Source organism: Danio aesculapii, chromosome 8 (assembly GCF_903798145.1).
Source record: "Danio aesculapii chromosome 8, fDanAes4.1, whole genome shotgun sequence".
NCBI classification, from domain to species: domain Eukaryota; kingdom Metazoa; phylum Chordata; class Actinopteri; order Cypriniformes; family Danionidae; genus Danio; species Danio aesculapii.
The window spans coordinates 27,086,301-27,111,104 of record NC_079442.1 but is presented as its reverse complement, the minus strand read 5'-3'; the positions used below and the strand labels follow the sequence as shown (position 1 = coordinate 27,111,104).

Below are 24,804 nucleotides of genomic sequence, written 5' to 3'. Positions count from 1 at the left end.
AATCCAAACATAAAATACAGGAGGAGAGAAATCTAAACTATGTAGCTGAGGGGAGAAATCGAAACAAGGTTTTTTATCTAAACACAGTTGCTTCTTTGTTATTAAATAGAGTACAACCCCCAGTGCTGGGAATCACCCACACACTCTGCCATTCCGAAATTCAGGGCTAACCACTTGTGTCACCGCTGTTTACAATTTTTAACAACAGTAAAAAATCCACTCCTGCTAATGCTGTAAACTACTATTACTTGCACATTATTATAATACAATATTTATTAATGCTAGGGCGTCACCTTGGCGCAGTGGGTAGCACGATTGCCTCACAGCAAGAAGGTCGCTGGTTCAAGCCCCGGCTTGACCAGTTGCAATTTCTGTGTGTTTTCTGTGTGGAGTTTGCGTGTTCTCCCTGTGTTTGCGTGGGTTTACTCCGGGTGCTCCGGTTTCCCCCAAAGTCCAAAGACATGCGCTATAGGTGAATTGAATAAGCTAAATTGGCCGTAGTGTATGTGTGTGAATGCAAGAGTGTGTGGGTGTTTCCGAGTGTTAGGTTGCGGATGGAAGGGCATCCGCTGCGTAAAACATACTGTGGAATAAATTTCACCTTAAATTCACTAGGTTGTATTTTTATGTACCAAAAGCCAGAAAAGAAAGAGGATGTGTAGATGGGTGAATTTACATTGTTGTGCTGCAGATGGTATCAGTAAATCCTCTCAGCTGAAATGGAGGATCACAGAAATCAAGCAGTGATTCATGATGTTGTTTTTAAATGGGAAAATGACTCAACCTTGATCAGACTTCCTTCTTCCCGGTTGGGCCTGTATTTACTGTTATTCCCAAATTACGTGAACTCGGTTCATTGTCAGGAATCATTCACTTATTCTTTTTGGCAGATTGTCAGGTCCAGGATCAGCCATCTATGCATCTTAACCAACCATGTTTTTCTGATGGCCAACAGAGGATGGTAATGTTAAACATAAACATGGTGTATCCAGAACAAATAGACGTGAGCCTTTCTTTCACACAGTTGCTCTGTATTGTTATGTTTTAAACACCAATAGGGGCGACACTGTGGCTCAGTAGATAGCACTGTCGCCTCACAGCAATGTGTGTGTATGGATGTTTCCCAGTACTGGGGTGCAGCTGAAAGGGTATCCGCTGTGTAAAACATATGCTGGATAAGTTGGTGGTTCATTCCACTGTGGCGACCGCTGATGAATAAAGGGACTAAGCCGAAGGAAAATGAATGAATAAACACCAATAATGACCTTTACATTCAACATGACCCAATGACATCCACATTTGGATTATTTTTAGTACCAATGTGTCCTGAAGAATAGGGTGATGACTAATTAAGGAAACAGGAAATGCGTTCATGCAAAGGAAGGATGCTGGGTAATGTAGTTGATTACAGTTTCCGGATTAGACAATGTCAGAACATGTAAGACCTTGAAAGGGTAAATAAAAAACAACAAATGACTCACTAATGATTTTATCATATTAAGACTGGAGATCTTTATTTTATTATAATTTTTAAATGATACATTTTATTTTATTAGCAAACCTTGTAACTATCATGTGAGACAAAGCCAGACAATATTTTTACATACACTCTAAAAAACGTTGGGTTATTTATTTAACCCAATGGTTGAGTTAAAAATATTTGGTGCTTTGTTGGGTTATTTTAAACCTTTTATTGGGTTATTTATTTAATAACTCAACCAGTTGGGTTACAATTTTGAAATTTCAACAGTCAACTGATTGATCTGACACAGAACCGCTGTATTAATATGCGTACGTGATGCTGCTCTTGCGTTATAAAGTTCATGCAAGTTCTAATGCAGTAATATTGTTATTTTTTTAATCAAATTGCCTCCTCGTGTCGTGTTTTTTTATATCTGTTTCACCTGGACTCTTAATTATTGATGATACAAGCGTGCGCGCTTCATAGCCGATCTATATGCGGATAAAAACGCTTTCTCTACCTCTGTGTTCATCTCTACAGTTGTTTTGGAAGAAATGATACACGTATTTGAGATATTCCGCCGTTAATATCGTCTTTAGGACCCAGCAGAGACATCAAACCGGAGTCGCGTCCAGTCTTGTTGAAGGTATGTTATGTTGTCTAAAAACACTGTCCTTTCGCTAGGAAACTATATTGTAACAATTAAATACTAATATAGACACATATATGTGCTACATTTTGTTCAGGAAGTTGCTAGTTTTCCCAAGAAGTACGGAATCTGAGCATTATATTATTATTGGTTATTAATCGCCGCTAGAGGGCGCTGAATGGATCGCAACGTGAGAAACTTATCCTGGACGAGCAGAGCATGAAGCTTGCTACATCATCTTTTATCAGAAGAGGATTCATGATCCATTTCAAGGTACTTGATTATTAACTATTGAAAGGTAAATGGTATTATTACTGTTTGTGTGTACTATATTGAAGGCCCTGAAAATTGCATTTTCCCTACATATTTTCCTACTAACATACAGGGATGAAACCACAACCCTGATGTTAGATGCTAATATTAATGTTTAATCGGTTATATATGTCATACAACAATTAAATATAAGCTTAAAAAATTATACATATAAGAATTGTAACATCTGCTAGCTTTGTATAATAATAGTAATAGTAATATATGCTAATAAACAATAATACTAAGCCCTTAAACATACACTGTCCTTGCCCACTTTTCAATTCAGGTGATGCTGTGACCACTCAACTGATAAATGTTGTCTGTCAGCTCATGTTAATTTGTGGTTTATTTTATTTTTTGTTTGTTTGTTCATTGTAGGTTGCTCTGGACAGAGCGAGCTTTAATCCTCCTTGATAATCTTGTTGAGAAAGGTGAGAAAACAACAGCTCTGTATTTTGTAATATGTACATGATGTAAAAATGCACAGATACACACACTTAAGCAGAATCATATGTTGTAAAGGTGTCTTTACATCACCATATGTCTTAAAATCAAATGATACATTTGTAATTCTTCTGTAAATGCATTTATACTTCTCTGAACAGCACCGGTAGTGTGTAAAGACACAAATGCCTCTTTCAAAAGTGTTTCTGTGCCTTATTTCAGTGTGAATTTGGTATTAGACTGTATCAGGCATGAGGCCACAGGTATGTACAGATGACTGATTTAGAGTCTAAGCACAGTTCAGAAATTTCAGAACTCCACTCCTGGAACATTTGACCAAATTGAGATATTACAGACATTAACCTATTTATATTAATTATTGCGTTATGACTGTTATTTCAGTAGAAATCTGTGATCAAGAGTTTGACTCTTGTTTCTGAGCATGAGAATTAAGCACACTGATGAACATCAGTGCACAATTGACCATGTAAAATGGACCTTATTTGCCCACCAAATTTGCAAATGTGATGCATCTTAACAACTCGCATAAAAGACTAATTCTGCAGCTAAAAGTGCGCATTTTTATAGTTTTTTTTTTCTCTTTATCTGTTTAAGGTACCCCTGGAGATGACCACTTACAGCCTTCCAGTTATCTTTTCTCCATTGCTAAACTGGGTAAATACATTATTTTTGTTGTTATTTGGTCCGGCGTACATGTGCAAGTTTAAAATTTCTGTTTTAAGGTTGGAGCGAACATCATTTGGTATATGGAGGAGTAGGTAACTAAACCATTCTTGGTGTGAAATTCCATAGCGTTTTCTCCTCTGTTAAAGTCAGTGGGGACGATCAAGTTTTAGATTTGCTTTGTCCTTTAAGTTATCATCTGTGGTCAGCAGAAAAAATAAAATAAAAAAATCAACAACTTGAGGGTGAGTAAATGATGAATACATCCAAAAATCTGTGAAACACCCTCATTCAGCAGCAGAGGCGAATCCATCATGTTCTGGAGCTGGGTCAGTTGGCATTGCTGTGTGAAGTTTGCATGTCCCTCACAGTCCAAACGCATGCAGGATAGGTAAATTTAATAAACTAAATTGGCCGTAGTGTATGGGTGTTTCCCTGATTTTTGGGTGTATTCATCATTTACTCACCCTCAAGTAGTTGATTGATTTTTGTTTATTTTTTATTTATTTCTGCTGACCACAAATGATAACTTTAAAGGACAAAGCAAATGAAAAACTTAATAGTCCACTCCCGACTGACTTCAACAGAAGACAAAAACGCTATGGAATTTCACTGTGGACCAAGAATGGTTTAGTTACCTATATTGTTTAAAATATCATGTTTTGTGCTCATCTGAGGAGAGATTTAGAACAAGGGGAGGGTGAATTACTGATGACAGAATTTCCATTTTTGTGTAAAATATCCCTTCAATAAATCCAGTGTACTGTTTGCATGGCATGGATTTAAGTGCTGTTTTTGTTTATTTATTTTTAGATTGCTCAGGACAGGTATTTTATACCCACACACCAAAGAAACTTTTTGAGGTTTGGGGAGATGCATCACTGCGGACCCTCTCGTATTGCAAAAAGAGAAGAGAGTCTTGGATCTACCAGTTCAAGCAGACATTTCATCTGGTGAGACAATCCTGCATAACAGCTCTGTTTTAATCCCAATTTATAGCATTTCACCTTTGATATGAGGGTCTTGTTTTGAGTTTAATTGTGTTTTTTTCTGTTTGATATAAAGACAGCCTTGGAGATCCCACTTTGGAGATGTCGCTTTAACAACTCAGCCAGCTATCATTTCTTCACTGCCATACAGATTGTGCAGCAAGATGGTTCGGCCCTCATACCAGGAGGAAAAACAAGAATTTGTTGATTTGCGACTTATAGGTGCATTATTTATGACAATAAATGCTGGACATTATTTAATTCATGTGTGTATACTTGTATTTCGTTCAGTACTTAGAGGAGGAGGAGCAACAGAGACAGAACCCTCTTATCCTGCTGCTTGGGGATGAACTAGACTGCTCTCAGGCGTTTGTTATTGTGAAAGATGTGGCACTAAATTCATGGATTTAAATAAAGCTTTGCCAATGTAATAAAAGCTGTGTATTTTTTATTTTTATATAAAGATGGCTTCTACTATAATAATAATAATTATTATTAATAATAATAATAATAATAATTTATTATTATTTAGGGGTTAAGCCACTTTTTGGAAAAATAACCCAACAAATTAGTTATTTTTATAACCCAAATTGTTGGGTTAACCTTATCAACCCAATGGATTGGGTTACAATAACCCAACAGAAGGTCGGTGCCAAATTGACCCATCTATGGGTTACCTGTTGGGTTATTATTAACCCAACTTTTTTAAGTGAGTATGCATATGGCAGAGACTTTTATAAACAGGCTATTATAAACATCTGATAACCCAGTAACTGAACCCACGACTATGGCATTGTTTGCTACATGCTACAGGAACTTTAGGATAAAATAACTCTATAACACTTTATTAAAATAGGATTTTTATTTTCAAATCATTTATAATTAAAATGGCTAAAGAGTACCATATTACTTATGCAGTTCAGTTCGCAAATGTTTACAGATCTGTACAAACAAACCCAAAAGTCTGTGTGAGGTCTGAACGTGACAGCGCTTGTGTGCCAGACTGCTTTTTGACGCATGAGAAATTAAAGTGTCAGGATGTGCAATCTCTGTATATATGTTTGGATAGAGGGACCCAGATGGGATTATGTTTGTTTCTCAATCGTTCATAACATCAGAATATGTTTTTGTGACTTTTACACTCTCAGATTTATTGTTTTCATAAATCTGTTTTTGGTGTTGACACTCATGGGAGCAACAACAGAAAAAAATATTTAGCTCCACACACTCACCCGCAGAGAGACACACTCGCTTTACCTCACATAATGAGTACAGTCAATTAGATATGAGCTATGCTTTCCCCAAACAGTTTAAATAATGATACTCTTGCGCCTGCAAATCATTGCAAGGTTTAATTAATTATACACATCCAGCAACATCAGCTCAAGCAATGTGAGGCAAGACCAATCCGATGGAAGACAGTGTAAAGTCCTCATGAAATGGACTTATGATTTTCTTGTCTATTGTGATATTTATGCACTGCCTCATTAATACTCATCAAGCACCAAAGTTCAGATACAAATTGTAACATGTAATGTACGTGAAACAGGGTACCTTTCCAGTTGTCCGATCACTTATAATGTGCATTTAAAATAGCCCCAAACTTCTTCCCAAGTTTGAAATGAGGATGCTTCACACAGTAGATCTATTGTGAACAAAGCTTTGGAATGGGTTTCTGCCTTTAAAGCTTGTCAACACCTAAGTATGGAGACTTTTCTCTTTTAACTAGTTGCTTTATTTGTTTTCAAACTGGCATGTTTTAATGCTTTAGGCTGCATGTCCATATTCTTCATCCCTTAACCCTATTCCAAACCTTAACTTAAATACTATAATTCAATTCAATTTCAATCCATCTTTATTTCTATAGCGCTTTTACAATGTAGATTGTGTTAAAGCAGCTCAAATTAAAACTGTGTCAGTCCAGTTGTCAGAGTTGAAGTTCAGTTGAGTTCACAAAGACAATGAATAACAGCAGAAATAACATTATTGAACAAATTTGTTAGAATAGTTGTAACATGGGACTTATATGTAGTTATTTGATCTATTTGTGATTTTACATTTTAGCTCAAACTAATTTACTCATACAACTACCTTAATAACTATTAGTTAATTAGTTAAATTAAGAGTTAATTGAGGCGAAAGCCATATAGTCAATATGTGTTCCAAACACTAAAATTTTAGCAATTTTTTTTTTTAAGTTTCCTTTTTATTGTTATTCAAAACATCACAGAAGATTCAATGCAGAACAACATTATGCTGCACTGGCACTCAGTGAGAAAAAATGTAAAATATTTATGAAAACACCTTAAATAGCAGAAAAACACCATAAAACACTATATTTAAATCCGGCTTGAAAACAGTCTAACTTTCCCAGTCTATGCTCCAATACTTTGGAACACATTACCTTTAGTAATTAGAGCTTCATCTACATTAAGTGTTTTTAAAAAATGAGTCAAAACCTACCTCTTCTCTCTGGCCTATTGATATAAATTATTTTTTTCTCTTTCTAGGACTTATTGACTATACAGATATTTAAAATAGATTTTTAGTTTTTAAATTATATTGTAGAGTATATTGGCCCGTCTCTCTAATTGTTTATTATTGTTGCCACGTTTGTGAAGCACTTTGGTCAACATTCATGTTGTTTTAAGGTGCTATATAAATAAAGTTGACCTTGACCTTGGTAGAAAAAAAAATCTAAATGAATAAAGACTTTGTGATTCATAAATATCAAAATGTAAATATATATAAGCCAATAAAAAACACAAAGACAATGAATAAAAGCATAAATAACATTATTGCACAAATTTGTTATAATAGTTGTATAATGGCACTTATATGTAGTTTATATTACATAGTTGTTATTTTACATTTTAGCTCAAACTGTTTGTCAGTAATATTTACAGTGTTGTGTTGTTCAAAATTTGGCTCACAATGAAATGATATAATTGAACAAAAACAGCCATTTCACTTGTTTTAGATATATCACCCCCAACAACAACAAGAGTTTAATAATAATAATTCATATATTAATAGTAATATAACAACATTGTCATTTACGTGTGGAAAAAAGTAATTTTTAGGCCCTGTGTAATTATAAAATGAGACTTGATTTTGTCCTTTGGGAATTTTTGGGACAATTGGATCATTGTCATTTACTAATTGTTGTGATCTCTTATGAGTAATACAAAGGCACATGAAATTTAAGAAACAAAAGATGCATACTGATATTTAAAATAATAAACACAGCAACATCCTATAAAAAGAAGAAGAATTATCCATTTTCATCCCATAATAACATTAACTGGTGTTTGTTTCTTCGGAGGCTTAATTAGTCTTAACAAGTAAACGAGTCTGGGTGTGACCACACTTTGTTCAGTCTGTGTTTAATTTACGAGACTATAAATTTCATCTGTTTTTCTCTTTATCTCCAGATCCATTGGCCTTCGTTGCCAGGGAATCGTGAAGACTGTATTCTCAAAGGGAAAGATCCCAAGGTGAGTTTCTAAATGACTCTGAATTCTCTAACATTAACAAACCCAAAGAGTCAGGTCAGCATCTCAGAGTTTCTGAAGTTTTTTGTTAGCTGGCATGCTTCAGATGCTCATGAATATATTAAACCCAGTAGAAATCATTAAATGTAGCTTTGTTTTGGAGTCTATGTTTAGTGTGATCCTCAATCGTATGTATTTCATCAGGCCCAATCTAGAGTTCTGAAATGAAAACATCTGACCGTCTTCAGCTATACTCAGAATACGCTGCAGTTGGCGCTGATGACTGGAAAGATGAAGCTAAACGCACATAAATGAGATTTGATCCACTCACTTATTGTTGTCTCGCTTCCAACCAAATGTGTGTGTGAGACTCTTGAGTCTCTTAAACCTAATGACCAAAGAAGGCTGTCCCAACACACAGAACAGAGTTATTCTTTCATTTTTATCCCCCTCTTTGTTTTCTATTTTGGATTCTTGTTTCTTTTATTCTCATTCAGCCTTTCATTTTCCCCCATCAGTACCATGAGCATGTTAATTATGTTTGGAGTTAAATCTCTCAGGCCCTCTGTTCTCAATGGTGAAAGGTCTTTAGCACACACACACACACACACACACACACTCACTCACACTCACACACACACTCTGCATCTGCTTATGTTTAGCATGTTTCACTCGTAAAATGGAAATGTGAGGTGTCTCCATGGTTAAATGCTCTGGTGACTGTCCCGGCTGTATTGTTTGATGTGACAGGTGAGTGCGATTTCACAGCGGCGTTTAATGACTCTGTTCATTGTGTGAGTATGTGTTGGGGAATTGAACAGGATATTGGTTTCCACTGGTGAAAGGACACACAGGAATGAACTCAGAGAAGTTTGATCTACCTCTGAAATTGTTATTATAATTAACTAACACAAAAAAACAGATAATTTTTGTTGATTAAAATAAGTATTAACTGAAAAGTTCCCCACTGAAATAAGAATACCACTGTAAAAAAGTAGTGATTTAAGAATTTTAAGAGCATTTATTTGCTGAAAATAGCAGTTGGTGAATATAAATTCAGATATTATTGGGAATAAGATCATATTTTCACGATCATATTTTCAGATCTTAAATAATGCATAATAAACAAAGCAAAAAGTCCTTGCCAGGGAATAGTGTTAATTTCTTAAAAAAAGAAATAAATAAACAAAACTATATACAGTTGAAGTCAGAATTATTAGTTCCCTGTTTATTTATTTCTGTTTAATGAAGAGAATATTTTTTCAACACATTTCTAAACATAATAGTTTTAATAACTCATTTCTAATAACTGATTTATTATATATTTGTCATGATGACAGTAAATAATATTTTACTAGATATTTTTCAAGACACTTCTATACAGCTTAAAGTGACATTTAAAGGCTAATTAGGTTAACTAGGCAGGTTAGAGTAATTAGGCAAGTTATTGTATGATGATGGTTTAGACTATTGAAAAAATATAGCTTAAAGGGGCTTATAATTTTGACCTTAAAATGGTTTTTAAAAAATGTAAAAATGCTTTTATTCTAGCCAAAATAAAACAAATAAGACTTTCTCCAGAAGAAAAAAAATATTCTCAGACATACTGTGAACATTTCCTTGCTCTGTTAAACATAATTTGGAAAATATTAAAAAATGAAAAAAGTTCAATGGGGGCTAATAATTCTGACTTTTGTATATATAGCTTTCCACAGGTTTGAAATATACTTGCGGTGGTAGCCAGACTGAAACACCCAGCATGCAACAGAAAAAAGTGATTTTTTTAGAATATTTTTTATTATACACTTTTATACACTTCGTTTCGTTTGATTGGGTTGAAATTTAAAAAAGACTATTGAAATAAAAAAGAAATCCACTATTTGTTTTACTTTTATTCTATTCAGGAGCCGTGTGCACCCACTGACAGGTCAAATCTGCTGCTGACATTTTGTGCAGTATTGCCCAAACATGTTAGATATGAATACAATATGTAATATATCAACATCATCAAATAAAAAAAAAATATACAGCAAATGAGAAATGAATGATAATAATAAGTATAAGTATAATATATAATGATAATAAGTATAATAATATAATAATATATTACATATATTATATAAAGTATAATAATAATTACAAGAATAAAAAGTATAGATTATTTAAATAAGGCAAATGAGTTAATTAACCATTTCTAACAGTGTACAAATATTTTGTAGCTAGTTTAGTTATAATTTCGTCCTCTCTGAGTATATAGGAAATAGAAAAGTCGTTTAGATTAAATAATGAATTATTTAATATTTCTATTGCTCTTGCGGCTGTGCACGTGCTGTCAGCTGCGAAGTCAAGCGAAAGTAAATCAGGCTTAAAATAAAAATGTAATGCAAAAACGCAAACAATTAACCAATCCCAGACATCCTGAAAAGCCGAATCCCAGACATTTTAGGAGATATACGGATGCATTTTCAAGTCCCAAAAAGACGCGTGTCTACAGAGCACGTGATATTGTCTGTGGGAGTGGTGACAGTTTTCGTGCACACACACAACGAGAAGTAGGAAATGTGTTTGGCGAGAGAAGATTTTCCACTGGTTAATCGATCGTGGATGTTTGGCTATTGGGCGGATACAAAACAGTGTATTGAGAATGAATGATAAAAAATGCTGGTAATAAAAAAAATAAATGTCATTAAATATACCTGTGCGGCCGTTAATATACCTGGGCGACCCATCGAAGTCTATGTGTGGAAAGCACTGTGTGTGTATATATATATATATATATATATATATATATATATATAGTGGGCGGTTTATTCCACTGTGGTGACCCTGAACTAAACCAAAAGAAAATGAATAAATGAAATTATATACTGTAGTTTTATGTTCAAAAACAATATATAACATAACAATGAGTAAAAATGGCTAATTCACTAAAAAAGGTTGTCATGGTTGTCCTAATTTTAGATACAAAGCTGCAGAAATTAAATACCTCAGGCTGAGTTATGTTCCCTGTTTATGAAAAGTGACTAGTGCATTGCGCACTCTCTCAGTTCTGTTGGTGCACATCTGTTGGCACTTTGAGCATCTGCCTGCATCTTTTATGACCTCTGACCTCTTGTGCATTTATGCTCTGCTGAATTTGACCCTACAAAGTCAATGAGTCTGCCTACAGGTGGCCATAGTTAGAGTGTGTACATGCTGATAGTGTGTGTTTGTACGTGTATGTGACGTCTTCCACATACTGAACCCTTCAGTAATTAGACCAGAAGAGCTTCTTTCCTATGCTTTAAGCTCTGATTTTAAGTGGCCATAATTGTCTCCCCATTCTCCTGCTCTTTTGTTGCTTTTTTGCAGGACTCTAGGGACAAATCAGTCTCACATCCTAAACTCTTTCATGATACCAATCTGCACTTTAACCTGAGTTTAACCTGAGTTATTCAGCATAAATATGTGCGTTTTATTGCTTGTTAGTGGTGCATCCAAATTGTAGACTCACTGCCACAAAAACATGTTAATATGAACTTTATGCATGTGTGTGTGTGTGTGTGTGTGTGTGTGTGTGTTTGGTTTAGATGGAGTGTGCAAATTTTGTGCGTCTGCTGCAGCCATTTAACCGCACTCATCTACTTGCCTGTGGAACTGGTGCTTTCCAACCTGTGTGTGCGTATGTCAACGTCGGACACCGTGGAGAGGTAACACACTCACGCTTACACACTCATGATGGGTTTTAGTGTTTCAATAGATGTCTACAACCTGACAAAAGTCTTGTCATCAACCCCAGTTTTAAAAACATTAAATAATTACTTGATTTTTAGTTAGGTAGGTAGATTTTTCCAATGAATCATCTGTTGAACTGCATCCCAATCATCACAAATACTGTAGAAGATCTTTTGGAACCTGCATGGACCCAAGATTCTCACACAAATCAGTCAAGTTTGGGGAAGGAAAAGTCAGTGTTGGGGGTTGAATTCAGTATGGGGGCGTGCGAGAGATCAGCAGAGTGGATGGCAACATCAACAGCCTGAGGTATCAAGACATTTGTGCTGCCCATTACATTACAAACCACAGGAGAGGGGCAAATTCTTCAGCAGGATAGCGCTCCTTCTCATACTTCAGCCTCCACATCAAAGTTCCTGAAAGCAAAGAAGGTCAAGGTGCTCTAGGATTGGCCAGCCCAGTCACCAGACATAAACATTATTGACATGTTTGGGGTAAGATGAAGGAGGCATTGAAGATGAATCCAAAGTCTCTGGGAGTCCTGCAAGAACACTTTCTTTGCCATTCCAGAAGATATTTGTCAAAGCAAAGTCAGACCTTACTGTCCTAATTAAATAATATAAAATAAAGGCATGATTATATTTTATTTTGGTAAAATAAGCGTAATCTAGAAGCCTTTGCCTTTCATATAAGCCACTTCTGATACCAAATGATCAACTAGAAGTCAAGTTATTACTGTTCCTAAAACTTGGATGGACAACAAGACTTTTTCCAGGTAACGTAAATCATCTTATACTACACTATATTCTGTGACCTTACCCCAACCCTACCCGAAACTCAAACATCACAGAAAACATTCTACAGTTTTACATTTCTAAATGCTTAATTCTGGATAGTTTACAGGGCATTTTCATGTCCAGATAAGGTCAAAAATACCTGGTATTGCTACATCTGTATCCCTACAATGTGATGAATACCAGTACCACACACACACACACACAAAGTCTTCCCAACTACTTCACATGAAGTGTGTTTGTGTCTGCACTTCAGGAAGAGTTTGCTTATGTGTTTCAGAAACTAAATTATTTAAGGTCAGAGGTCAGCCACTAACAAGCTGACCCTAAAGGTCAAGATTAGATCATGAGAGAAGATACAAAATGAAAACACTTTGGCCCTGTGTCCACCTGGTGTCAAAATGCGTTTTCAGTGGTCTCTTGTGAGCACTTTGATTTCGCCAAGACCCTTTCCTCTTATTTCATCATGCTCTCCATCACTTTCATGGGAGCTCTAACTGCGACGCACAATTAAACTAAAATTAACCAACCTTTGTTACGTGACTTATAAGAGGCAAAGCAAGCCAGTGAAATATATGTGAATGACAACTATAATTTTCATCATAATTAATGCGTTTTGGGACAATACAATCTTGTTTTTCTCACAATATGTGCCAAAATGATGTCGGGTGAGTGGAGAGTGTTTCTTGTGACTGAATAAATTCGATCACTTGAGCATTTACACAATTAGCAATTCTATCAAATGCATTTCCACTACTTCTGGAAATGGTAGACAGCGAATAATCTGTAAATGCTTTAGACAACATTTAGTCCTGTGTTTGGCATCATCCGCTTGTAAACAGATTGAAGAAAATAAAAGGGGGCTATCATGCCCATTTATGCAAGATGTAAAACAAGTCTCTGATGTCCTTTAAGTTACCAGTAAACAAAGCCACTGACACACACTAATTCAGAGGACTCGTTAATCAAGAATCACTAAACAATTTTATTTCAACCAGTGTTGAGTTAATGTAAGCCTACAGTTCATGCAGTTTAAGAAAGAGAAAAAATATATTGTAGTGTATGAAAGCACAGTCATTGCCTCAGTTCATTTGGCTGTTATGCTGTTTGCATAATAGACCGTGACAAGAAAAACAGTGATCTAGTGTTTTGTCATGCAACTCTGGAACTTATTGGAAAAATCATGTCATGCTACTGATAAATGTTGTGTGGCTAAGTTAGTAGTGTTTCTTTCTGCTTGGTTAATCCCAGTTATGTGTGTTTGAGGTCAATTTTAGTGTTACAAACTGCTTCTGTTTAACAGGTCAAAGGTTACTGAAATAAATTAATATCCAAGAATGTATTAGGTTGATCAGTAGTGACTGCCAAAAAACATATATTGTTCTAAGGCAAAATGCTGTTTATATTGTAATTGTCTAGTTATCAAAGAATCATAAAAATCTTCCTCCAAAATTAAGCTCTAATAAATGTTTTTTAATACTGAACAAATTACCAAATTCCAAATTAATGTGAAATAACTGAATAATTAAAAAAAATCTTTCAAATTATCATATTATAATTATGATTCACTAAAAAGGATCAAAAGCTGATCCATGAACTCACAAATCCAGCCTGTGTGAGTATAAGAAACCTCTTGCACAGTGCTTAATTTGTAAATGAATAATACCCGGAACAAAACCAATAAATAAAAGTTACCATGACCGACGTCCACCAAACAATCTCAGTTTTCCCAGAACATGACGTCATTAAACGGTGATAGCACAAATGAACATCACACTTCTAAACAGTCTTTATTTTGTGCCATATACGTTAAAGGTCAGTTATGGATAACAAAAACATGTAGCTACAAACATAAATCGTATGAACAATCACTATTCAGTTCACGTGCTGCCAAGTGAAAAAAAATTCAATGATTCATCTTCAAGAAGAGCCCACACTTACCTCTTCTGTCAAGTTTTCTTGACGAGATTGCTTTGCTTCTGTCACCCACTATCCTGATCCATTTGCGCAGTTTCATCTTCTCATGATCTCTTTTGATCAGGCTCATTATTTTACTCGTGGTTCTAAAATATGAAAATATGCATGACTGCCTCTTTGGAGTTGTGAAAATACAAATATTATTTAGGTTGGCCACTATGCCATTATATATTTTTGCTGCTCACTGTGCTCAAAACACCAACCAATGAGAGTGATTGTAAACATAAGTAAGCCGATTGGCTGAAAATATTGTTGAGGGCCAATAGTTAAACGTGACTTTTGCTTTAACTTGCGCATTGGTGACTACCGTCATGTGTGTGTGCGCACACAATCCACACAGCCTTCTCTTGCACTCATTCACATTCTCACACACACACACACACACATAGGTATTCACCACGCACAAGTTAATGCCGGATCCATTAAAAAAATAGGGCACGAATATCTGACATTTTTCGGAGCAAGATCCAGCTTATATTTAGCTCTGTTCTTGCAAATTATCAAACCAGAACCTTTAAAATATCACCAGGAATTGTTTACATTTCAAAATATTCACATTTCACAGTCTGCAAGATCACCAGCAGAAGCTTTGTAACATTTTTACAGCATATAATCTCGTTTTGTATGTAATTTGTTCTCATTTGAGAAGGAAGTATTATCCTCATACTACAATATTGAATCTATCTTTAGAAATATTCAAATGTCTTTGGGGTCTCTAATATCCCAAAAGTAAAATAAGCATTAATAACATATTATTGTGAAAGTAAATAATGCATTTCTCCACAAGCAAGAGGAATTCTGACATTTGTGAGCTCTGTTTATTGTTGAGTTGTGAAATTGATGTGAATTATCTGCCGTTTCTTTGGCAGCATGTGTTCAGCTTGGATCAAACCACAGTGCAGAACGGGAGGGGGAGATGCCCTCATGACCCCAAACTACCCTTCGCAAGCACCTTTACAGGTACAGTTTTAAAGTTCATGCCACTTAATATTTATGTTATGCGTTTATTAGTACGCCCGAGCCTGTGTGTGTATGTTGGCTCTTGTGTGTCTGTAGGGTGGAGGTTTCTGCTTGTCAGCTGTCAGTGAGTTTATGGGCCGTTGAAGATTGAGTGCTCTGATGGGGGAAATCTGACATGCTGTAAAGCCAGGTTTAGTGTTGCGGGGGTCTCATGTTTATGTGTGTGTGTGTTTGAGCGTGTGATGGTGGGTGTGTTACAGTATTCTGGGGCAGAGACATGTCTCCCACTGTGTATAGTGTAACACTGCACAATCTTGGCTCTCATCGTGTGCCGTTTTGCCAGATCCAACATGTTTGACAGATTTTTAACACTGCATATTAGTGAACTTGAAGATTCACATACTGGCACACATTTGTGTCAGGTTCTGGGCAACAGTTATTTTGAAGAAGTACTTTTTATAAGCAAGTCGTTTAAAAACTGTGAAATTGTATGATCTCATGCACTGTATGTAGATGATCAACTAGCTTGTGTTTGAGGCTTTGAAAGGGTGTTGATTCTGCTATATATCAGCTTTCAGCTCATTCAAACGTGTGTTAGCGTGATTTCAAGCTGCTAACAATTTAATAAACATTTTAGGGGGACTCTGGCTTCCTGCACGTACAGTAAGACACAAAATTCAGCTTTCAGCACTGACTGCTAATGCATTTTCTCTCTCTATCTCAGGTGGAGAGCTGTATACTGGTCTGACAGCTGATTTTTTGGGGAGAGACTCTGTGATTGTAAGAGGTTTAGGGACCCGCGCACCCATGAGAACAGAGACAGATCAGAGAATACTCCACGGTACATAAATATTGACAAAAATCCTGCTTCAGTCTTATTTCTACATGTTTTGTAGTATATGGTGAATTTTATTAAATGTTCGAAAAATGCAACACAATTTCACTTAAAATGTCTTTTTTTTCATGCAAAGTCTAATTTCTTAGATAGCATGTCATGTATTCAAATCGCACAATATTAAATCATATTTACATATACACAGAGCTTGACATTAACTCACCAAATGTGGGTATATTTCAGCTGTGGCGGGTTAGACAGACACCCCCACTAACAACTTTGGCTGATTGAAAATATTTTTTAAGTTGCCAGAGCTGCTTCATCACTAAAGGTTAGAATTTTAGTTTCAGACCGTTTGTCAATATGCATGCAAATGTGCTCTTAGAATCGAGAAGCACCATGATTGATAACTGTTCAAGCAACCAAAAGAAAGCAGGTGAATACCAAATGAGAGGATGATCAGGTGCACTGATGTTGTGAGCGAGGCACAGCTGATGTGATGCGCGCAAGTGCTTAAAAGCTCCCGATTCCTTGCGCAAAACAACCATGCCTGGAAACACAACTGGTGCGATTTGTTTCTCTTTTAATAGATTAGGAAAAAATCTGTGCTCATGCACCCACAGTCCTGCTACTTTTAAGAGATCTCCAGATTTTTTGTATGCAGCAGTCGTTGCCGCTTTTGCTTTTACCATTCTTTGAACAGATTATTACTGGGCCTACCGTTAACCATGTGCACCTGATCATCCTTTCACTATCACACACAGAATGTTTATCACCTGCTTTATTTTGCTTGCAGTTATTTCTGTTAATATAGTTTAATTATCATCCATTACAATAACGTTGCTTTAATAAGAGATAACTCTCCATTTATCTATAGTTACCTGATGATCTGGGACCTTTAGCCTGGACAAACTACTGTGTATTTAATTTTAGATTTCTTTAAATGTCAATTGATTTTTAAGAATTTTTGTTGAATAAAAAGTGCTTATTTAGCTTGTTTTGACACATTATATAAAATTTGTGGCAAGGAAAGAATTAGTTTGATGTGGCCAGAGAAAAAAATGGTAAATCTTTAGTGTTTATCCCTTAAAAGTCACGTGAGTCGGCGCAATAGCCTAGTGGTTAGCGCGCAGACATATGGTGCAGTAGCACTTCTGGTCGTCCCGAGTTAGAATCCCGGCTCGAGGACATTTCCCGTCCCCACCCCCTGTCTCTCTTCCACTTCACTTCCTGTCTATAATACTGTCCTACCTACAGTACTTAATATAGGCAAAAAGGCCAAAAATAAATCATGTGAAATAAAAAAAGTTAAATTAAATGAGGATAACATAACATTTAAAAAATTAGTCATTTTTAGTATGCCAGAATCAAATTTATGCATATAAAATATATTTTCCCAACAACAACATTGTGGCTAGTGAAAATAGCGAGTGGCTAGTAACGTTTGACTACTACTAGCCACAGTGGCTGGTTATCAAAAAAGTTAATGTCCTGCATAAACATACTTCGACTTAAAAAGCCTGATTGCAATAAAGTCACAAAAAACTGTTTATTTGTAATGAATTTGTTGTGGAAAAGTTTTCTATGTTAATTTAATTATAAATGTTAATGTTAAAAAATTATACATTTTTGATCAAATTTGTCATAGATCATAAAGTAAAATTGAGAAGAATCAAAATGTGTTTAGTAATTTTCACATTGCAATAGTTTTTGACACTGTGTATTAATTTAATTGATTTCCATTGTCAACACTACAAATGTTCAGATAAGCTTTATAAAAGTGTGTGTATCATGTACATGTGTGTCTGTGTGCAGAGCCCAGATTTGTTGCGGCGCACCTCATTCCTGACAGTGCAGACAGGGATGATGATAAAATGTATTTCTTCTTCACTGAGAGAGCAGCAGAAACCGCAGAGCGAGATGATGAAGGAGCCATACACACACGCATCGGGCGATTGTGTGCGGTGAGAAAAACGACAACAAACGCCACATACATACATCCAGCCACAAATCAGCCAGTATACTGGAATGCTCCTGCTTTTTTTAAACCCCATTCGCACAGCTGTTGAATAGTTTGCATGCCTCTAGAGCACACACACACATACATAGCGATTACCCCGGAACACACAGGGGTCTGTAGAGTAAGGCGAGCGGTACAGATTTCTCTCTGTCATTCAGAGGTCAGTGTTCAAAGAGCGGAGGTCAATCGCACATTACTGTCACTTTGACTGCTGTTCATTGTTCAACTCCAGCACACTCAAATCTCTCTCTCACACACACACACACACACACACACACACACACACACACACACACACACACACACTTACACTGCAGAGAGGGTGATTATCTCCACATACACCGATTACACAGATTTAACGCCACACAAGCATCTTCGACACGGTAAACCCAGCTGCTTTGCTTCTAGGAATCTATAACAATTCTTCCCTCACAGTGCCATGATCTCCATATCAAACTGCTCTGAGATATTTTGTCGAATTGAACCATTCTCGTTCCCACGGGAACAGTTACAGCTGGATGTTTATGCATAAACAAGGTTCAGGTTACAGGGGTTTGGACGGTGTGACCCTCTTAATTAACTTCTTCAGCTGAAAAAGTTGAATGCAAACTTCCATAAACTCTTTTATCCATAAAGGATTCTTGCGAATATTAGCTGAAAAATGTATGCAGTCTAGAATCTTTTGTATATTTTCTTATCTTGCATATAATTTAGGGTTAAAGTATCTTTCAGTTTTTAACACATACTGTATAATGACATGGCACTCAACAGATGCACTAGTCATAAAATATGTTTGTACATATTTGAAATGTATAAATATTTTCACAGTCAATATTACATATGACCCGGTTATATGTATTGTACAATGATGTTGCACACATAAAACTCTGTTTTTTAATTGAAAATATAAGAAAAAACATCTATTTTTTTTTTTTTTTTTTTTTCTTTTGGAACTTGGAGGGATTTCCATCATTATTATCGTCAAAGCACACTTACTATGTACACTCACCGGCCACTTTATTAGGTATACCTGTTTAACTGCTCGTTAATGCAATTTTCTAATCAGCCAATCACATGGCAGCAACTCAATGCATTTAGGCATGTAGACATAGTCAAGATGATCTGCTGCAGTTCAAACCAGGCATCAGAATGGCGAAGAAAGGTGATTTAAGTGACTTTGAACATGGCATGTTTATTGGTGCCAGACGGACTGATGTGAGTATTTCAGAAACTGCTGATCTACTGGGATTTTCACGGACAACCATCTCTAGAGTTTACAAAAAAGATACGAAAAAGAGACAATGTCAAGTGAGCAGCAGTTCTGTGTGTGCAAATGTCTTGTTGATGCCAGAGGTCAGAGAAGAATGACCAGGCTGGTTTGAGCTGATAGAAAGGCATCTCTAATGCACAACACGTCCAACCTTGAAGCGGATGGGCTACAGCAGCAGAAGACCACACTGGGTGCCACTCCTGTCAGCTAAGAACAGGAAACTAAGGCTGCATTTTACACAGGCTCACTAAAATTGGACAATAGAAGATTGGAAAAATGTTGAGCTGATGAGTCTTGATTTCTGCTGTGACATTCGAATGGTAGGGTCAGAATTTGGAGTCAACAACATGAAACCATGGATTCATCCTGCATTGTATCAACAATTCAGGTAGTTGGTGGTGGTGTAAATGTGTGGGGGAAAATTGAGCATTGTGTCAATGCCACTTCCTATCTGAATATTGTTGATGACCATGTCCATCCCTTTATGACTACAGTGCCCCCATCTCCTGATGGCTACTTCCAGCAGGATAATGTGCCATGTCATAAAGCACAAATCATCTCAAACTGGTTTCTTGAACATGACAATGAGTTCACTGCACTCAAATTGCTTCCACAGTCAACAGATCCCAATCCAATCGAGCATTGGGATATGGTGGAACGCATCATGGATGTGCAGCCAACAAATCTGCAACAACTGTGTGATGCTATCATGTCAATATAGACCAAAATCTATGAGGAATATTCCAGTACATTGTTAAATCTATGCCACGAAGGATTAAGGCAGTTCTGAAGGCACTAGATACTAGTAAGGTGTACTTAATAAAGTGACCAGTGAGTGCATATTAAATTCAGTGTCTGGTTAATATTTGTGATCTCAACCATATTTTCGAAATTATCATTACCAATGTCTTCAAAATCTATAATCTTCATGTATATTTAGTTGTTGAGCAGAAAGGAAAATACTTACGCTGGGTCACAATGGACCCTATACACTTTTTACACTTGTGTGTTACTTGTGTTATATTATTTATAACGAATACATTGAAGAATACTAAGAAGGTTGATGTCGAACTAAAAAATAAATGATGAGTAGGGTAGTGATTGATGTTTTCTACTCTAAACAATGACCTGTTCACTATTGTATTGCTTGTGGACAGAATATGTAAAGCAACAATTAAAAGTAGGCTGTGGGCATTGAGTTTATGCATGATCTTCTTCATGATGAAATTTGTGACGCATGCACGATACACTTAAGACTGAAGTGTAGGCCTAAAAACAGAATTATTTGGGTAATTAGGAAGGGTAGAATATAGACTGAGATGCAGGCATGGTTTAACACACAGTTCATTGTGTGTGGTCTTTGGAGTATATGATTCTATAATTTGCTGATCTGTTAAGTTTAGAAGTGAATTGACTTACTGTTTATGTGCTTTCAGAATGATGTTGGCGGGCAGAGGGTTTTGGTGAATAAGTGGAGCACATTTATTAAAGCCCGACTGGTGTGTTCAGTTCCTGGACCTCACGGCATCCAAACACACTTTCATCAGCTGGGTGAGACCAGAAACACACACATACCGACAGCTTTTTGTATGCATTATTAGATAAACCTGACATCATTTTGATCTCTTACATTGCTTTTGTGAAATTTGATTGTATGTGTTTGTCATGCAGAGGATGTGTTTCTATTAAGAACAAAAGATGAAACCAATCCAGAGATCTACGCAATATTCAGCACAATCAGGTCTGTATCAGAATTGGACTCAAAGATGTTTTTCTCTGCATTTCCTCTGTAAATCTCTGCTGCTTTAAACCATATTGACTTAATTCTGTCTTTAGTTTAGTGAAATTTAGAATAAACCTTTATTTCTTTTCATTTTTACTTCTCTACATTTAAATCCATTCTAAAATTACATTTGCATTATTTCTTGTTTTCCTCATACATGTCTGTTTCTTTTCTTAATTTTTTAAGTTATTCAAGAAGTGTGTTTAATGTTATACTATGTTAACATATATGTTTTATATTTTTTTTCTTTTCCCCTCCCAATTTGCCATTTTTTCATTTTAAAGCACTTTATTGTGTATGAAATGTATAATTGTGTGTGTGTGTATATATATATATATATATATATATATATATATATATATATATATATATATATATATATATATATATATATATATATCTATATATATATATATATATATATATATAGATCTATATATATATAGATCTATATATATATAGATCTATATATATATATATATATATATCTATATATATATATATATATATATATATATATATAGATATATATATATATAGATATATATATATATATATATATATATATATATATATATATATATATATATATATATATATATATATATATATATATATATATATATATATAGATATTCTGCAATAACATCACTTGTACAGCCTCTTATTACTCCGCCCACATAGAATTAATAATCTCACTAGAGTTTAACAAATATCGCAGCTGTTGGAAAACATAATGTCCACCAGCTGCGATATTTGTCAAACTCTAGTGAGATTATTCCTCTGCTTGTAACTCTATGTGGGCGAAGTAATACACAATTGCAACTACACAATTGCAATGGAAATATATGTAAACTGATGGCATTTCATGTTGTTCAGCCTTATAATCTTAAAATGTGGGCAAAATCACCTGTTTTGTCATCACTTTAGACATTACGCAAGAGAATCATTCAAATACTAGTTTTAGAGTGACATTGGTGAAGTAGCAATGGTTTCTGCTGTTCTGACGTCAGCTGCAGATGTGAATGATTTGCGGAAGTATTTCCTCATACAATAAGATTTTTGAGACTATGTGTATGATTATCTTTTCTGTATACACAATTATGCTGTTGAACTGTTGTATAAACGCAATATAACACTCGTAGCTGTGCGATATGGCTGCATACCACACTGCTGTGGGACTAAGACACTCGGCCTGCAGCCTCCAGCCAACGCACGCCTCCACCAGTCCTGATATACAGCCATATCGTACTGCTACTCACGTGATATTGCTCGTAAATCAAATACATTGAAGAATACTAAGAAGGTTGATGTAAAATATTACATATTGCACTGCTACTCATGTGATGTTGCTCATGTATGTATGTATATATATATATATATATATATATATATATATATATATATATATATATATATATATATATATCGAACACATTGAAGAATACAAAGAAGGTTAATTTCGAACTAAATATATATGCAGCAAGTTGTAAATGTAAAAGAATTAACATGTTTAGCAAAAAAATGCTATTTCAGGGATTTATTTATAAAAAAAGTAATAATAAAAATTAAATTAAAAACTTTAAAATGAAGTACACTGAATCAAACAACATTTTGAAGTAAAAAACTAAATCTAAATCTAGTTGACTGTGAGTTTAACAGAATATTTTCTTTCTCCAGTAATGTGTTTCAGGGCTATGCTGTGTGTGTATACAGCATGGCTGACATCCGTGAAGCGTTTAATGGGCCGTTTGCTCATAAAGAAGGACCGGACTATCAGTGGGGCCCTTATGAAGGCCGAGTCCCGTATCCTCGACCAGGAGTGTGTCCCAGTAAGATCACCGCTCAACCGGGCCGTGCCTTCCGGAGCACACTGGAGTTTCCAGACACCGTTCTACAATTTGCACGAACGCACCCTCTAATGTGGCGCCCTGTTTACCCCTCACGTCGCCAACCACTGCTGCTCCGCACCGGTGCCTCCTATAGACTCACACACATCACTGTAGACCGAACACAGGCCGAGGATGGATACTACGATGTCATGTTCATTGGCACTGGTAAGAATCAAGACAATCTGCTTGTTCGATGTGATGTCATGGGTTACCATGGTTTAGTACTATTTTTATAAGTAAGATACATTTTCAAATCTCTTAGTGCAAAACTTTAAACTAAATCACACTTGTAATGCAACTAGTAATTCATTTAAAACCCAATGTCATGATCTCATCGTAGTTTTGCATATTTTTATTCCGTATAATCATTGTTTCAGAACACAAAATCATTGTGATATGTATTGAGAACATTTGGTTTAATCACCAAAACACAACAGTAAGATAGTTTTATAACTTGGTACTTTTAACAATCTTTTAACAAACAGTCTGTAGCAAACAATACAAGGTAAAGGGTTGAATTAAAATGACTTTACTGTAAAACTGTATACACAGCCTTCACAGAAAATGTTACACTTATGTTTAGACAAATTGAAAAAAAGCTATATTAAAATGAGAACCTGGCATCACATGCTGGATAAGTTGGCAGTTCATTCCGGTGTGGCGGCCCCAGATTAATAAAGGGACTAAGCCAAAAAGAAAATGAATGAATGAAGATGAAAGCCTTTATAACATGAAAATGTTGCCAAGGAACACATCAAGTCATTTGCATATGCAAGCAAAATAGAATTTAATGTAGTAATTGGTATTTCTTGACTGAAAGATCTTGCAGAAACTTCAACTTATAAATTGTCAGACAACAATCAGACAAGTTGATAGTCTAGGGACTTAATAGGTGATCCCATTGATTAAACATTAGGATCAATAAATTAAATTGACTGTCATGGTGAAAAAACAACTAATGTGTGGCTTACACGATGACAAATACTTTTTGTTTTGGTGGCCTTGGACAAATTACTGACATGATAACTAGGCTTTGAAGCATGAATGAAATGTTCTGGGTGAGTAACTACATTTTGCAGATGTGCAATTGAGTTCTGAAGTTAAAGCAAACAATTTTGACATTTGCACTCACAGTTAAAAAATGTTAAAACTGTTGCGAAAAATGTGCCAAAGTAATTGAGAAAAACTGTAAAACAATTAAAAATATGCTGCAATGTTTGGAAAAATGCACTTTTGATGATCTGTTGTGATATAAATACTACTCTTAGTATTTATATCACAACAGATCATCAAAAGTGCATTTTATGTACCAATTGCTTGTGAAAATTCTGCCAAACCTATTTAAACAAACTGTAATAAGCGTTGCTAGGTCTATTTATATTTCTACTCAGCCCCCTAAAAATTTTGAGATTAGCTCATAAACTGTACACTAAATTATTGCCTTAGTCCCCTTTAAATTTGATATGAAACGGTGACAGAATTTGGCTCCTCCTCGTCTTTTGTTTTTCATTTGATCAGAAAACAA

At 35.4% G+C, this 24,804-nt stretch overlaps 1 protein-coding gene and 1 long non-coding RNA gene across 2 annotated transcripts in view; both read left to right on the top strand.

The window, feature by feature from the left end:
* The window catches only part of sema3bl (sema domain, immunoglobulin domain (Ig), short basic domain, secreted, (semaphorin) 3bl), a 67,660-nt gene that overhangs the window by 29,280 nt on the left and 13,576 nt on the right, over positions 1–24,804 (top strand). The window contains exons 3-10 of the mRNA XM_056463522.1: positions 7,975–8,037; positions 11,604–11,723; positions 15,389–15,479; positions 16,204–16,320; positions 18,130–18,278; positions 21,041–21,155; positions 21,276–21,345; positions 23,068–23,444. Coding sequence (XP_056319497.1) covers positions 7,975–8,037; positions 11,604–11,723; positions 15,389–15,479; positions 16,204–16,320; positions 18,130–18,278; positions 21,041–21,155; positions 21,276–21,345; positions 23,068–23,444 — 1,102 coding nt within the window. The remainder of the gene's footprint in view (positions 1–7,974; positions 8,038–11,603; positions 11,724–15,388; positions 15,480–16,203; positions 16,321–18,129; positions 18,279–21,040; positions 21,156–21,275; positions 21,346–23,067; positions 23,445–24,804) is intronic.
* Positions 1,855–4,796, top strand: LOC130233472 (uncharacterized). The gene is made up of 5 exons (XR_008838210.1): positions 1,855–2,384; positions 2,802–2,854; positions 3,483–3,542; positions 4,365–4,504; positions 4,617–4,796. It is a non-coding gene; the product is annotated as an uncharacterized LOC130233472 (long non-coding RNA).